The sequence below is a fragment of the Monodelphis domestica genome, chromosome 1, assembly GCF_027887165.1.
Source record: "Monodelphis domestica isolate mMonDom1 chromosome 1, mMonDom1.pri, whole genome shotgun sequence".
Classification (NCBI taxonomy): Eukaryota; Metazoa; Chordata; class Mammalia; order Didelphimorphia; family Didelphidae; genus Monodelphis; species Monodelphis domestica.
The window spans coordinates 491,186,386-491,199,115 of NC_077227.1; the positions used below are offsets into that span (position 1 = coordinate 491,186,386).

Sequence of the window (12,730 nt, forward strand, 5' to 3'; positions counted from 1 at the left end):
GTAGAGTCAAATATTACAACAATTAGAAGAGGCTGTACCTACTGAGATCAATAGGACATACAGGGTACTGGACATGTTGATCTCTAAGGCCTCTTTTAGCTCTAAATCCTAAAATCTATTTGACTATGATTCTAGAGGAAGATGCTTGTCTAGTTGGGAAGAAAAGTATATGGCGTCACAAGAAAGAGGTAACCCCTGCAGAGCAACTTTTCAAACTTGTTTCATAAATGCCTTAGTTGTTTTAACCCCTTTCCTCTGGTGGTCACAACCCCTGACTTCTTCTCTACAACCTAAACAACTTCTTATCGTAGTCTGCAGTTGAATCTTAATCAGAAATATTGCTTTGCCATTTCCTCTCTGGAGTGAAATATATGAATAGTTACAAATTAAAGTATAGTAATCAAAATAACAGGATAATATTTGGAAAGTTTATTAGGCATTTGACTGTTCCCATGTATAACGTGTTGATAGTACTAAGAATTTCTTCCAAAGAGAGCATATAGCCAAAAGGCACATATGCATTTTAAAAATAATTTGTATTTTACTAAGTTTGGGGAAAATCCAAAACATGTTCTTAAAATATATACAGAGACTTTACTTTTTAAAAAATTCAACCAAAGAAATAGTTGCAGTAAATAGTTTTCACAATAAATAATCTGCTTCTCTAAAATGTACAAAGTCTCCTATGAAATCAGAAACTTACCATTTACTTGTGATAGATATTTACTTCTACAACTATAATAACTTACATAATATTCATATAGAATATAACATTTTAGCCAAGACGAACCCTCCTTTGCTCAACACATTAACTATCTCCACTCTACTTCAGCACCTACTCCAAAATCTGTGCTGTGTAGCAGGTTTTGAGCTCCTCCACCAAACATCTTCTCATGGACTACAAATTACATTTTAAGATGTTTGGAGTGAAAGAAGCTTATAGTGAGATCCAGAGGAAACAGAACAGACAAAGCCACAAGTTATGATTCCAAGTTACTTTTTTTTTCAATCATATAGTTAAATATGAATTTACATAATTTACAAAAAAAAGGGGGTTGAGTAAAGTGGGGAGGTTCATTTTGAAGTCATCCTCAAGAGAATGTTAAAAAAAACAACAACAACAGAATAAAACAAAATGTTGAACTTTAACATCTTGGGCCAGCAACCCCTCCCCCACCATAGTCAGTTTTCCAGGAACAACTCATGCTGGGAACTTAAATCAATTCTCCAATGAGCCACCTTTGTACTGGGAAAGATGAAAACAGAAAGGCCAGTTAAAAACACAAATGAGCTACATGTGGAACTTAGCACAGTTCTAAGATTGTATATATTAATTTGCTTGTTTTAATGTCCCCCCAGATGCAATTTCATCCTTGAGATATATTCTTTTGAAGAGTAATGCTATTGTCAGATTTCATTACATTAAGTACTGCAAGTTTCGGAATCATAACCACCAGGGTAGATTTGATTCCTGTCTTATGTGGAAAACTTACTAAGTGGCTAATTTCATAGAATGCTAGCCTGCTATATTTTCAGATACAAGTTATCAGCTGTGATTTTTCTGTATTATCTGCATAGATATTTGGCATTTATTATAGTAAGGACATTTGTTTACATTTGTAAATAGTTTTCTATCTACTTATTTAGGATGTGATTTATGTATAGATGCAAGTGAGTGTCTTTCTAACTTGCCACACTTCTCCAAATGCAACTTTCCGCCTGAAACCAGAGTTGTTGGATGGCTTGCCCTCCAGAGCACATCTGGGAGTATTTTATCCATTAGAGAAACTTGTCTAGTTTTATTTTGCTACTCTTTGGACTGGGACATGCCATTTTGATGAAAAAACTGGCTAATTTTCTGAGTGAAATTCATTCCTTCGACTGAGAAGAATGGAAATTTGAATCCTATGTGTCCCAGTAGTAGGAGCAGTTGGAGAACAGGGTGTCACAGAATGCAAAATTCTTCAGCAGTTTTCCCTTCTCTTTAGAATATTATGAATGCAGGGACACCACACGGTGAAATCTGATGGTTGCCTGAAGCATTCATTTGTTTCTCTTATTGGAGATAAAGGGTCTTCTTGTTTCTTCTTTTCTTACCTTCAACTAATCTTGGAGACACAAGAAGAGAAAGAATAGCATTTTAAAAAACAATATCAAATGACTCAATTTAACAACCAATGCTTTAGTGTTTATGATACATGTCATGTTACAGAAAACCTTTCTTGATCTTAATAACTCTGCCTTCCCTCTGTTAATTATCTCCTATTTATCCTGTATATATCTTATTTGTATGTAGTTGTTTGCATGCTATCTCCCTCATTAGACTCTGGGCTCTTTGAGAGTAGGACTATATTTTACCTCCCTTCAAAACCTCAGTGCTTAGTACAGTTGTCGTATAGAGCTAGATACATAGACAAAACAGGACATGGTACCTGCCTTCAAGGAACTTACAGTATAATCAAAGACTTAACAAATTTGAGGATACAATTTATAAAATTTTGAGGTGGGGATTACATAGTTTAGAAAATCAAGGAAGACTTCATGGATGATGTAGCACACAAGTAATGTCTTGAGGAAAGAGAAGGATTTCAACAAGTAGAAGTGTGGGGAGATACCTTTCCAGTTATAGGGGATCATTGGTACAAAAGGAAGGGGTTGAGACAGGACAGGATAAGATGGGGAAACAGTGGGAAGCCTGATTTGGCTAGAATGAAGGGAGATATATGGAAAAGCAGGATGCATCTCCTATCGTCATGCCTTGGCACAGGCTTCATGCCTACATTCCCCTATTCCTGGAATGTACTCTCTCCTTACTTCCACCTTGTGGAACTGCTAATTTTCTTCAAAACTTGGCTGAAGCACCACTTCCTGCATGAAGTCTTTTGGTCTTCCTCCCAACTAACATCCTTCATCCCAAAACTACTCTTGTATCCATTTTGCATGCATTCTTATAATATGTACATAAATGTTGCCTCTTCCATTAGAATGTAATGTCCTTGAAAACAGGAACTATTTTAATTTTATCCTGGTATTTCCAGCTTATCCCAGGACCTAGCACATAGTACATGCTTAGTAAGTGTCTATGGATTGATTGACTGGTAACACATTCAGGTAGCCCTGGGAGCCAAGTTAGACAGTGCAGAGACCTGTCAAGGACACAACATCAAGGAGAAGACAAAGAGATTTACTTACATTACTTTTTTTATAAATTCACATATCTTAGTGCCAAGAAATTCTACTTTCTATGATATGTAGGTATTTATTTTGTGATAAGGCAAGTCTCAAATTCTAGCAAAGGCTCAGTCTCCAGTAGACAATAACACAGAGATACAATTTTCAAAGCTGGGCAGAGAGAAGGGAAATAAATACCTCGGAGCAAATGTATATTTGGTATTCTAACTTTCCCTATCAAGTTAGTCCCATTTTTCTCAGCTTCCATTTTTTATCTTTAGCTATTTGATTAATATCTTTATTTCAATAATTAATTTGACTAATCAAAAGTTTAATATAATGAAGGAATGAGCATGAAAGGAATGAACATATGGTGATCAAAACTATGGAAGACTACAAAGAATGAACTTCAAATCAACTGATTCCCAAATGGGCTAGCCTTCTGACATCCTATCTTGTCTGTGAAGCAACGAGGTATAAAGAGAAAGTTAGATTGAGAGGTAAAGGGTTGAGATTCAAATTCAGTCTCTGTTGCTTATTATCTAAGTCACTTTATTTCCTCGGGTCTTAGTATCTCCCACTGTCAAAAGAGGACACAATCTCTAAGGGAACTTTTACCTCTAAATCTATGATCTTATGACAAGGAAAATAAAAGTGATTTCCCTTGATTTCAAGAATCCAAATGGCAAAAATAATTCACCTCTAATGTTTTTAAGACTTGTAATTCTGTTTGGGATCAGGCTCTACTCACTGATTTGAGAAATGCTCAATAATCCCATTCAAATGTCCCTAGTTGCTACGTAATAAAGGTTATGCCTAGTAATTCAACTCACCTCTATTGATACAGCTTTTGTGCTATCAAGGCCACTTTTCAGGAGGCTGTTCCATCTCTTTGTCTTGATGTTTTTCTACTGTCCTTGAATTACTGTGAAGAGAAAGTTGTTTTAAATAATTACCTGAAATTATAGCATTCTAGATTTGTCTTCTGGGACATGCTTAAGATGTTTAGGTATGCAATAAAGACTGATTTATCTTTACCCTCATGAATGTAGTCCATATTGATGTATTCCAGAATGCAAACATATTCATATCTCTTTCTATAATTTGAACACTTAGCCAAAGAGAATTTCAATATTGCCCTACTCTATTTTATCATGCTGACCATAAGCCTGTCTGGGAGAAGAGAGGAAGATATACAGTAAAAGTTGAATTTCTGTAGATTTACAAAATTTGAAGCTGCTTTCCACAAGTAGTGTCCTTTCAGTAATATTCAATAGTTTTAAAAAATAACCTTTTTTTGATGTCAGAGGCCCTGGACTCTAATCCAGAGCTTCACACAGTACCTGGTATATAGTACGTGCTTGTAGTTTACTGACTACTCTCTGCTCTACTACTAACTAGTTGTGTGATCTTAAGTAAGAATCAACCTCTCTGGATCTCATGATAAACCTTAAAACTCTTTATAACCATTAGCTTTTACTCTCAATAAAATAAAAAGCTTAGACTAGATTAGACATTCCAGCTCTGATACTCTATGTTCCCATCTTCAGATTTACTTACAGCAACTATTCTAAGTAACTACTTTGCTCAGTTGACAATTCAAGTTTTATTTATTTTTTAGGTATTGAGGAAGTTCTTATAATTGCTTTCAAAGCAGACTTTTTGTTGGACCACAACAAATACCAGCTCTCTCAAGAGCTTTTTTTTTTTTCACCAGAAGTCCCCAAAATAAGAATAAGGTCAATGAAATATGGGCAGTTCCTGGAAGTCTTCCCAACCTACAGCCACTAAATTTCTATGTTAACAACTCTAAGGATGAAAAAGTACAGGACATACCAAAGGCATTCTTGAAGACATGTCAGTGGAAAAAGAGGTGGAGCAGTCATGGAATAGAATGGCAGATAATCAATGCACAATAAATAGCCCAAACCTGAGATACCAAAAGAACTGGAGGAAAGCCATGAGCAAAATGGGTTGATACTCTATGCTGGGTGAATGAATGAATAAATGAATGAAAAAGGATTTAATTAAGCAATTACTTTGGGCAATGCACTGGCTAAGTACAAGAAATAGTAAATAGAAAAGGAAGATGATGCCTATTCTCAAGGCACTAACATTCTAATAGATGAAGACAACAAAGATAGATGGTTTCAACTGTGAGTCAAATGGAAAGGCCTAAGATGTAACAGAAAAGCAGATAGCAATGTATCTTCTTTAATATCCTTTCTACTGATAAAAATCCTATCTCTTTCCGATATTGGATTGTTTGTGAATTTATGGGAAAACACACACAAAATCAATCCAGAAGGCCCAGGGGGTTACCATCTGAACTGGTGGAAAAAGTATCCATATTGAAGAAATCACAAATCCATCAGAGGACTATATTAATTGCTTTTTGTTTATATTTTGTAACAAGCAGCTAGGTGGTATGGTGAATTGAAAACTAGGCCTGGAGTCAGAAAGATCTAAATCCAGATCCAGTCTTAGGACATATACTAGTTGCCTGACTCTGGGAAAGTCACTTAAACGATGATTGCCTTAGTTTCTCCATCTCTAAAAGGGAGATAATAATAATAACATCCACCCCAGGGTTGTGACAATCAAATGAGATAAGTATGAAGTGGTTAGCATATGGTGTGCCACACAGCCTGCACTATATAAATGTTAGCTATTATTATTAAAGTGTCATTTAATGTCTTACTAAAGTATGTAGCTACTAAATGACCACTTTTCTTTGAATGATAAAAATTTCCTAGAGGGTCATTTACCTTCTGTTGTCCTCAGTTCTGGTGCAAAAATGAAGGCAGGCATCATCATCTTTCTCTGTGCAAGAACATCTATTCAGTGGCCCTTTAAATGGTGGTAAGCTCCTGCTTATAGGGTCTGCAGATCTCTTGCCTCGGAAACTGCCTCTGTAATTGGAGAGCCCATATGGTACAGTCCGCCTATAATGGATTTGGAGACAAATAGAGCATGTATCATATCACTGTGTGTATTAATGTCTCAACATTCATGAGTACTATCCCAAGGAAAAACATAAAGAAAAGAGATATTGCCTGGTGTATATTTAAGTGGGGAGTAACAACTACCACAAGAGAACTGCTGCCAGAATCTACCCAGTGACATAAACAAATGCCAGGGATGAGCTTATTCATCTCCACCAGGAAAACTCCTATCACATGACAGTCCTTTCTGATAACAAAGAGCTCTACATTCATTGCCTCATTTGAGCCTTATGAGGAATGTGGAATAAAAATTATTCCTCCCAATTCTTAGGGTTTTATTTTTTTTATAGATGAGGAAACTGGTTCAAAAAAGGTAAAGTGGCATATTTGAGGTCAAACAGCTATTGGATAGGGCCCTGAACCTATATCTCCTGCCTCCAAGTCCAACCCTCTTTACAAAGCAGTACATTGAAGAAACAAGAGATCTAGTCTTGAGTCTCACCTCTGTGCCTAAAAAACCATGTGACCTAGAGCAAGGCTACTTCCTCCCTCTGAGCTTCAGTTTCTACTTCTGAAAAGAGGGTCTACTGGATAGAACAGTTGGCCTGGAATCCAGAAGACTATTTTCCTGAATTCAAATCTGGCCTCAAACATTTACTAGCTCTGTGATTCTGGGCAAATCACTTAACTCTGTTAGTCCCAGTTTCTTCATCTGTTAAATGAGCTGGAGAAGGAAATGCCAAACCACTCCAGTATCTTTGCCAAGAAAATCCCAAATGGGGTCATGAAGAGTCAGGCATGACTGAGTAAAAACAAAGAAAATGAGAGGGCTTAAAAGTCAACTAATCTAGTTTGGGCCGTCTATGAGTCTATATTGTATCGCCTCTTTCCCACACTATTAGAAAAATATAAACTTCTTGTGGGCAGTGTCTATCATTTTTGTCCTTATAACCCTAGCATTAAGTGCTATGCACACAACAATTGCCTAATAAACATTTGTGAAATTAAACGGAATGAAGAGCCATTTATCTAGGAAGCACACATATAGTGATATTTCCCAAATTCCCCACAAAAAAAAGAGGAAGCATTTCTCCTTAGACTCCCTGCTTAGAAGGTGTTATGAAAGAATGGAAGAGGCCCCCCTTTTGCAACACTTCTCCCAAAACCCCAGAACTAGGATAATCTCTACTCTGCAATTCTGACTAAACACTACCTGTTGTGGACTTGGGCACTCATACTGCTCAGCTTCTATAATCTTTGCCTAATGGCCTGGTTTCCTGTTCCTGGGATTAGGAAGGAGCTAAGTGCTTCAGCATGCAAAAGGTCCCAACATTCTCACACCATCTGCACCAGGAACCTTTTTGGTTTACATTTCTAATTATTTCAAGCCAGAGTTAAGACAATTGTGATAAAACCTAGATGTGATTCCCCTAAGTCTTCCTTCATTCCCCCAACATCTTGGAGTCAATTTTCTCTGCAGACTTCTTTTACTTCCCTCTGTAAATTTGGGGGGCGGGGGGTTGTAGGGCTTTTACCTCCTTTCCCCCTGGAAACAGGAGGAGTAATTATTGGTAACTGGAGCTGGCTGTCTAGAAGTTAATATTCCTGGGTTAGTTCTGAGAAAGGAAAGGGCAACCCAAAATGTGTCACAAGGACATTTCAATTGACAGGCCTGCTAATCCCAGAATGATTCTATGTCCTGTGGACACCTGTGTAATGGGTCATGTTATACAGGTAAAATTCCTTACAAATTCCAGAAACTGGCGGACATCTGTGGTATTTGCCATATGGGGGACTTTTTTCCCCTTTAAGGGGTTTGCCCTTTGTGGGTTACCACTCAAGCTAAGAAAGATCAAACAAGCCCAATTATAGTCATTGAAAAAAAAAAAGAATTTGCCCTCCAGGTCAACCTGTCTCATGCTAGAATTACTGATCAGATCCTACTTTACCTTTACTTTGGCAGTTATTGACTGGTGGGTGATGGTACATTGCTCAGAGAAGGAAGGGATGATCTCAAGAAAAAGTTTGTCACCCAAATCCCTGATCTTCTTATGGAGCCAGCTCATGACTGTTTGAGTGCAAAGATTCTGGTATTATGAGAGGCAATAAGACAATTAAAGCTTGCTAGCTATTATAATCTATACTCAAGCCACAAGAGATCCACAGGAGAAAAGGCTGCCACATTTGTGCAGTGCAGAAATGTTTAACTCATGTGCTTCTTAATTAAAGTTAACTTTGGAAGAATGTGACTTAATTTTGTGACAAATTGCTAATAATTTGGAAGGATGTACAGTCAGAAATGACTCTTTCAAAAACTATTTTGACATTTCTTTACCAGGGATTCCCATTCCTGATACTCCAGAGTATCTCAGATTACCTCGAGTTTTCATGAAATTCTCCAAATGTTCTCAAGATGATAAGAAACAGGGAACAGGGACAGGACCTATGATTTCATTGGTGTAAGAGCTCTCTGGTGAGAAAACTCCCTTTACCTAAGCAGGTTGGCACCTTCTCTACAACTTACATAGTCTAACCTTGCTTAGGGCACTGAGACATTGTGTCTTGCTCAGAATCACACAACCAATATGTGTTAGAGGCATTTATATTGGTTCAATACCTATATTCCATACAAGGAACTACCTCTCAAAATAAAATCAAGTCAGATGTGGTGAGGCACACACCTGTAATACCTACTACTAGAGGAGACTGAGGCTTGTGGATGGCTTGAGTTCCAGACTTCTGAACTAAAGTAGAGCTAAAGCTGATATCCACTCTAGACCCAGAACCCATATGGTGAGCCTTCAAAGGGAACAGAAGTCTACCAGACTGGCTGAGGAGAGAATAACCCTCCCAAGTTAGAAAAACAGAGCAGGTTAAAGCTCCATGTTAATCAATATAAGACTCAGTCAATGGGTAGCTACCAAACTTTCAGACTGGGCAAGACAAAAAAAACCTAGGGTCAAAAAAGAAAGGAAAGGGTTGGGTGGCAACTAAGTGACTTAGTGCATTGAGAACCAAGCCTAGAGATGGGAGGTCCTGGGTTTACATCTGACCTCAGATACTTACTTCCAAGCTGTGTGATCTTGAGCAACTCATTTAACTTCCATTGTCTCACCCTTATAATTCTTCTGTCTTAGAACCAACATACAGTATTGATTTTAAGATGGAAGAAATGGATTTTTTAAGGAAAGATTAAACTGAATTTATAGAAACTCAGAGTTGGGAAGGACCTCAGAGTTTCTTTTTATAAAAATAGCTTACTTTATACTATAGATCAAAGTTTATAAAGTATTTTTTCTCATAGCTCTGTGAGATAGGCTGCCCAACTTTTAATATTCCTGGTTTTCAGATGAGAAACTGAGTTATTTCCCAAGAAGATGAGGTAAAAACCCCAGACAAAGCTTTAGATAAGGAAGCCATGCAGTTAGTGATTGAAATAGACTTCCAACCCAAATGTTCCAAGTCTAATTTGAGTAACTCTTTCTATTCTGCTATACTGGTGTGTATACAGAGTGTGTGTGCATGTGTGCATGCATAAATGCATGAGTGCATTATGTGTGCATGTGTGTGTGTGTGTGTATGTGTGCGTGCACACAGTTCAAAAGCTAGAAGGTCATCTTTAGTGCCATAAAGATCTGGGTTCAAGTCACAGAATTGAGGCAACTTTGTACTCTTCTTTTTCCTTTCTTTTCATTCAGATCTAGGGCTGCAGTGGATGAACTTCTGACCCAGGCAGTCTCCAGATGTTTAGCATCTTGGGATCATAAAATGGATCCTGAAAGCAGAACATGAGTTCTGTTCAGTCCTGGGCCTTTTCTAAGAAATTCAACTTTTCCCTATGAAAAAGTTAAGCTGGGTAGAGAAGGGTGGAACAATGAAGACATTGTGGTAAGCCAGAGTTTGGCTAAAAGTATATTTTTCCAGTAATAGGGTCATATTAAATCTCTAAGTGTTGACATTAAACCTAGTCCCCCCATTTCCATGTGAAAATCTCACAAAGGGAATAACAAGGCACCCATTTTTCAATCAGCAGAGAAGCCTACAATTTTGAAAACACTAGTCTAGAGCTATTCAACTTGAACAAAACCCTTTCATATGTTGCAAAGAAACAAGAAATGTGCTATTAATTACTATAGACATTTTTAGCATTTTCCCATTCATACAAATAAACTATATTTAAATGAGTAGGAAAAATATAAATCATACTAGAAAAAACATAATGTGATGGAAAGAAAGAGCAATAGATTTAAAATCAGAAGACATATATTTGGATCTCAGTATGGCTTCTGTATTGCCTTGGAAAAGTCACTTCTTTCTTGGCCTCAATTTTTTTCATCTGCATAAGAACGGGATTAAATTAGATAATCCCTAACATCCCTTTTAGCTCTGAAGCCTATTTCTACATTCCCTTTTTTTCTTAATAGCTTCAAGAAATGAAGTAGAAATTATTCCTCTGATCTTTTTCATTTACTCATTTGACGTACATCAACCTGTTAGATACATAGCACTATTTTAGGTCCAAATCGGAACTATTGAGGAAAGAGAAGAAAAATCTTTGGCCTAAAGAGGTAGTCAGGATTACAAATTTCTAAAGGAAAAGGTACCACCATGTCTTCAATTCCTTCTGTAGCTTTCATTGCACTTGCCACATAACTGAGCAAAGTATAGGGGGTCAATAAATACTTGTTGGCTGTCTGCCAACTCAGGATATTTAAGCCAATAAATAGTTTCCTGTGGATTCAAATTCATCTTGGGTTTGCATGAGCCTCTTCAGATTCAGCTAGAATAATACAATATAGAAACAAGACCAAAGGGAGACTATTCCTGAAAATTCCACATTTCTTATTCTTAGTCCATTGCAAAGTCTTTGGAAAATAGTTGCCACTCTGAAAGTGTGAGAATTGTACCAATTGTGTATACTATTATTCTTGTTATATTAATAGACTTTAAGATATGCAAAGTACTTTACAAATGATATCCCATTTGATCCTCTTCACAAGCCCGTGAGGTAGGTGCTATTATTATCCCTACTTTACCGTCAGGGAAAAGGAAGTTGAGGGAGATCCCGCCACATAGACAGGAAGTATCTGAGGTAGAATCTGAACTCTGCTCTTCCTAACTCCAAGTATTCTATCCTTTCAGTGATTGAATAATTTAAAAAAAAAAGAAAGATTGAGAAAACAGAACATCAGACACATGGCATGGCATACAGATGTCTCTGCTGTCTACCACTTTGCATTTTCTTCATCCCTAAAACTATACATGATCACCTTTTCTTTACTAATTGATCAGCAACAAACACCAGTGTCCACACTAGGGTCCAAGCACCATCTAGTGGTTAAACAAGTAAGTACAAGCATATACCAGCCATGGAAATAGTTGGGCATGCCCACTTTTAGAACACAGGATTAAATAAAAGTAGTAAGACATTTTAGAAGACATCTGAACCAACTGTTGAGTTTTACACAATAGAAAACAGATTCAGAGATTTACTAGATAATCTGATGGTTTTTGTGAGTTATTGGTCAATCATCCAATGATGAACACTTCTGACATAGTGAAACTGATCTTTGGATGACAGAAACATGTTCAATTATTAGGTCTGGAAACATGTAAATGATTTGGATCTAGAAGAGCTGATGTTCTCCTGGAATAACCTTTGAAAATCCAAGGTCCCCTGGACACCATGAGGAAGCATCAGGGCAAGATATTAGGGAAGATGAAAGATGTCTAACAATTGACAGTGAAAGATAAATCTAGTTTTAAAAAATCTAAAATTAACCCAAGTCACACAGTTAGCAAATGGCAGGGTCAGAATGTGAACTCCTCCTTTTTACCTCCAACCCTGCTTACTAAAATATCTTACTATAATATATGCCCTCATATCACTACTAGGAGTGTATACAGATTATAAAATCTTGAATCACCTGTATCTGTTCTTGGGATCACTTATATCTGGAGCATAACCTTTAAAGAACAGCACAAAAAGGAGAAATGAGCAAAAAATTTGAACTAAAGATCTTTAGGTAAAATAAATCTCTACAGTATATAGAGATATTGATAGATGAAGAGAGGAGGGAGATATAGATATAGACAGAGATAGAGATAATATAGAGGCAGATAGAAATGAGAAACAACAGAGAAATATAGATATATAACATATATACATAGATCTGATATATATAAAAATTATAGATAGCTTTTCTTGTCAATTATTAAACAACTTTTGCCTTCACTAATATCTTGTCCTAGTGCCTCCTCATGGTGTCATACCAGCAAAACACCAGCTCTGCCAGATTCAAACACTTCAAATGTTTCTAGACTTAATAACTAAATATGTTTCTGTCATCTGAAGACCAGCCTCACTTTGGTCAATAGAGTTCATCATCAGAGGGTAGACTAATAACTCACCAAAATCATCAAAGTGTCTGGTAAAGCACTGGTAAAGGGATTATGAAAGGGTTACCTAGATGGACAATTTTATGCCTTCATTTGACATAGCAGATCATAAATTTTGAGTTGGAAAAGACCTTCAAGATAATCTAGTCCAATCCTTCCACTTTAAAGAAACAGGAACTGAAACCCAGAGAAATTAAGTCACTAGTCCAAGTCAT

The 12,730-nt window shown here is 36.8% G+C and overlaps 1 protein-coding gene across 2 annotated transcripts in view; it reads right to left on the reverse strand.

Annotated features, from left to right (window-relative positions):
- Positions 1-414: 414 nt before the first annotated feature.
- Positions 415-12,730, reverse strand: part of EDN3 (endothelin 3) — a 36,831-nt gene continuing 24,515 nt past the window's right edge. Inside the window, exons 4-6 of one of the 2 annotated variants that reach the window (XM_007475653.3) lie at positions 5,940-6,116; positions 4,005-4,096; positions 415-2,108 (exon numbers count right to left, since the gene is read on the reverse strand). In XM_007475653.3, the coding sequence (XP_007475715.1) occupies positions 4,030-4,096; positions 5,940-6,116 (244 nt within the window). In that variant the 3' untranslated portion in view covers positions 415-2,108; positions 4,005-4,029. The remainder of the gene's footprint in view (positions 2,109-4,004; positions 4,097-5,939; positions 6,117-12,730) is intronic. The other variant, XM_007475654.3, reaches the window with a different exon arrangement.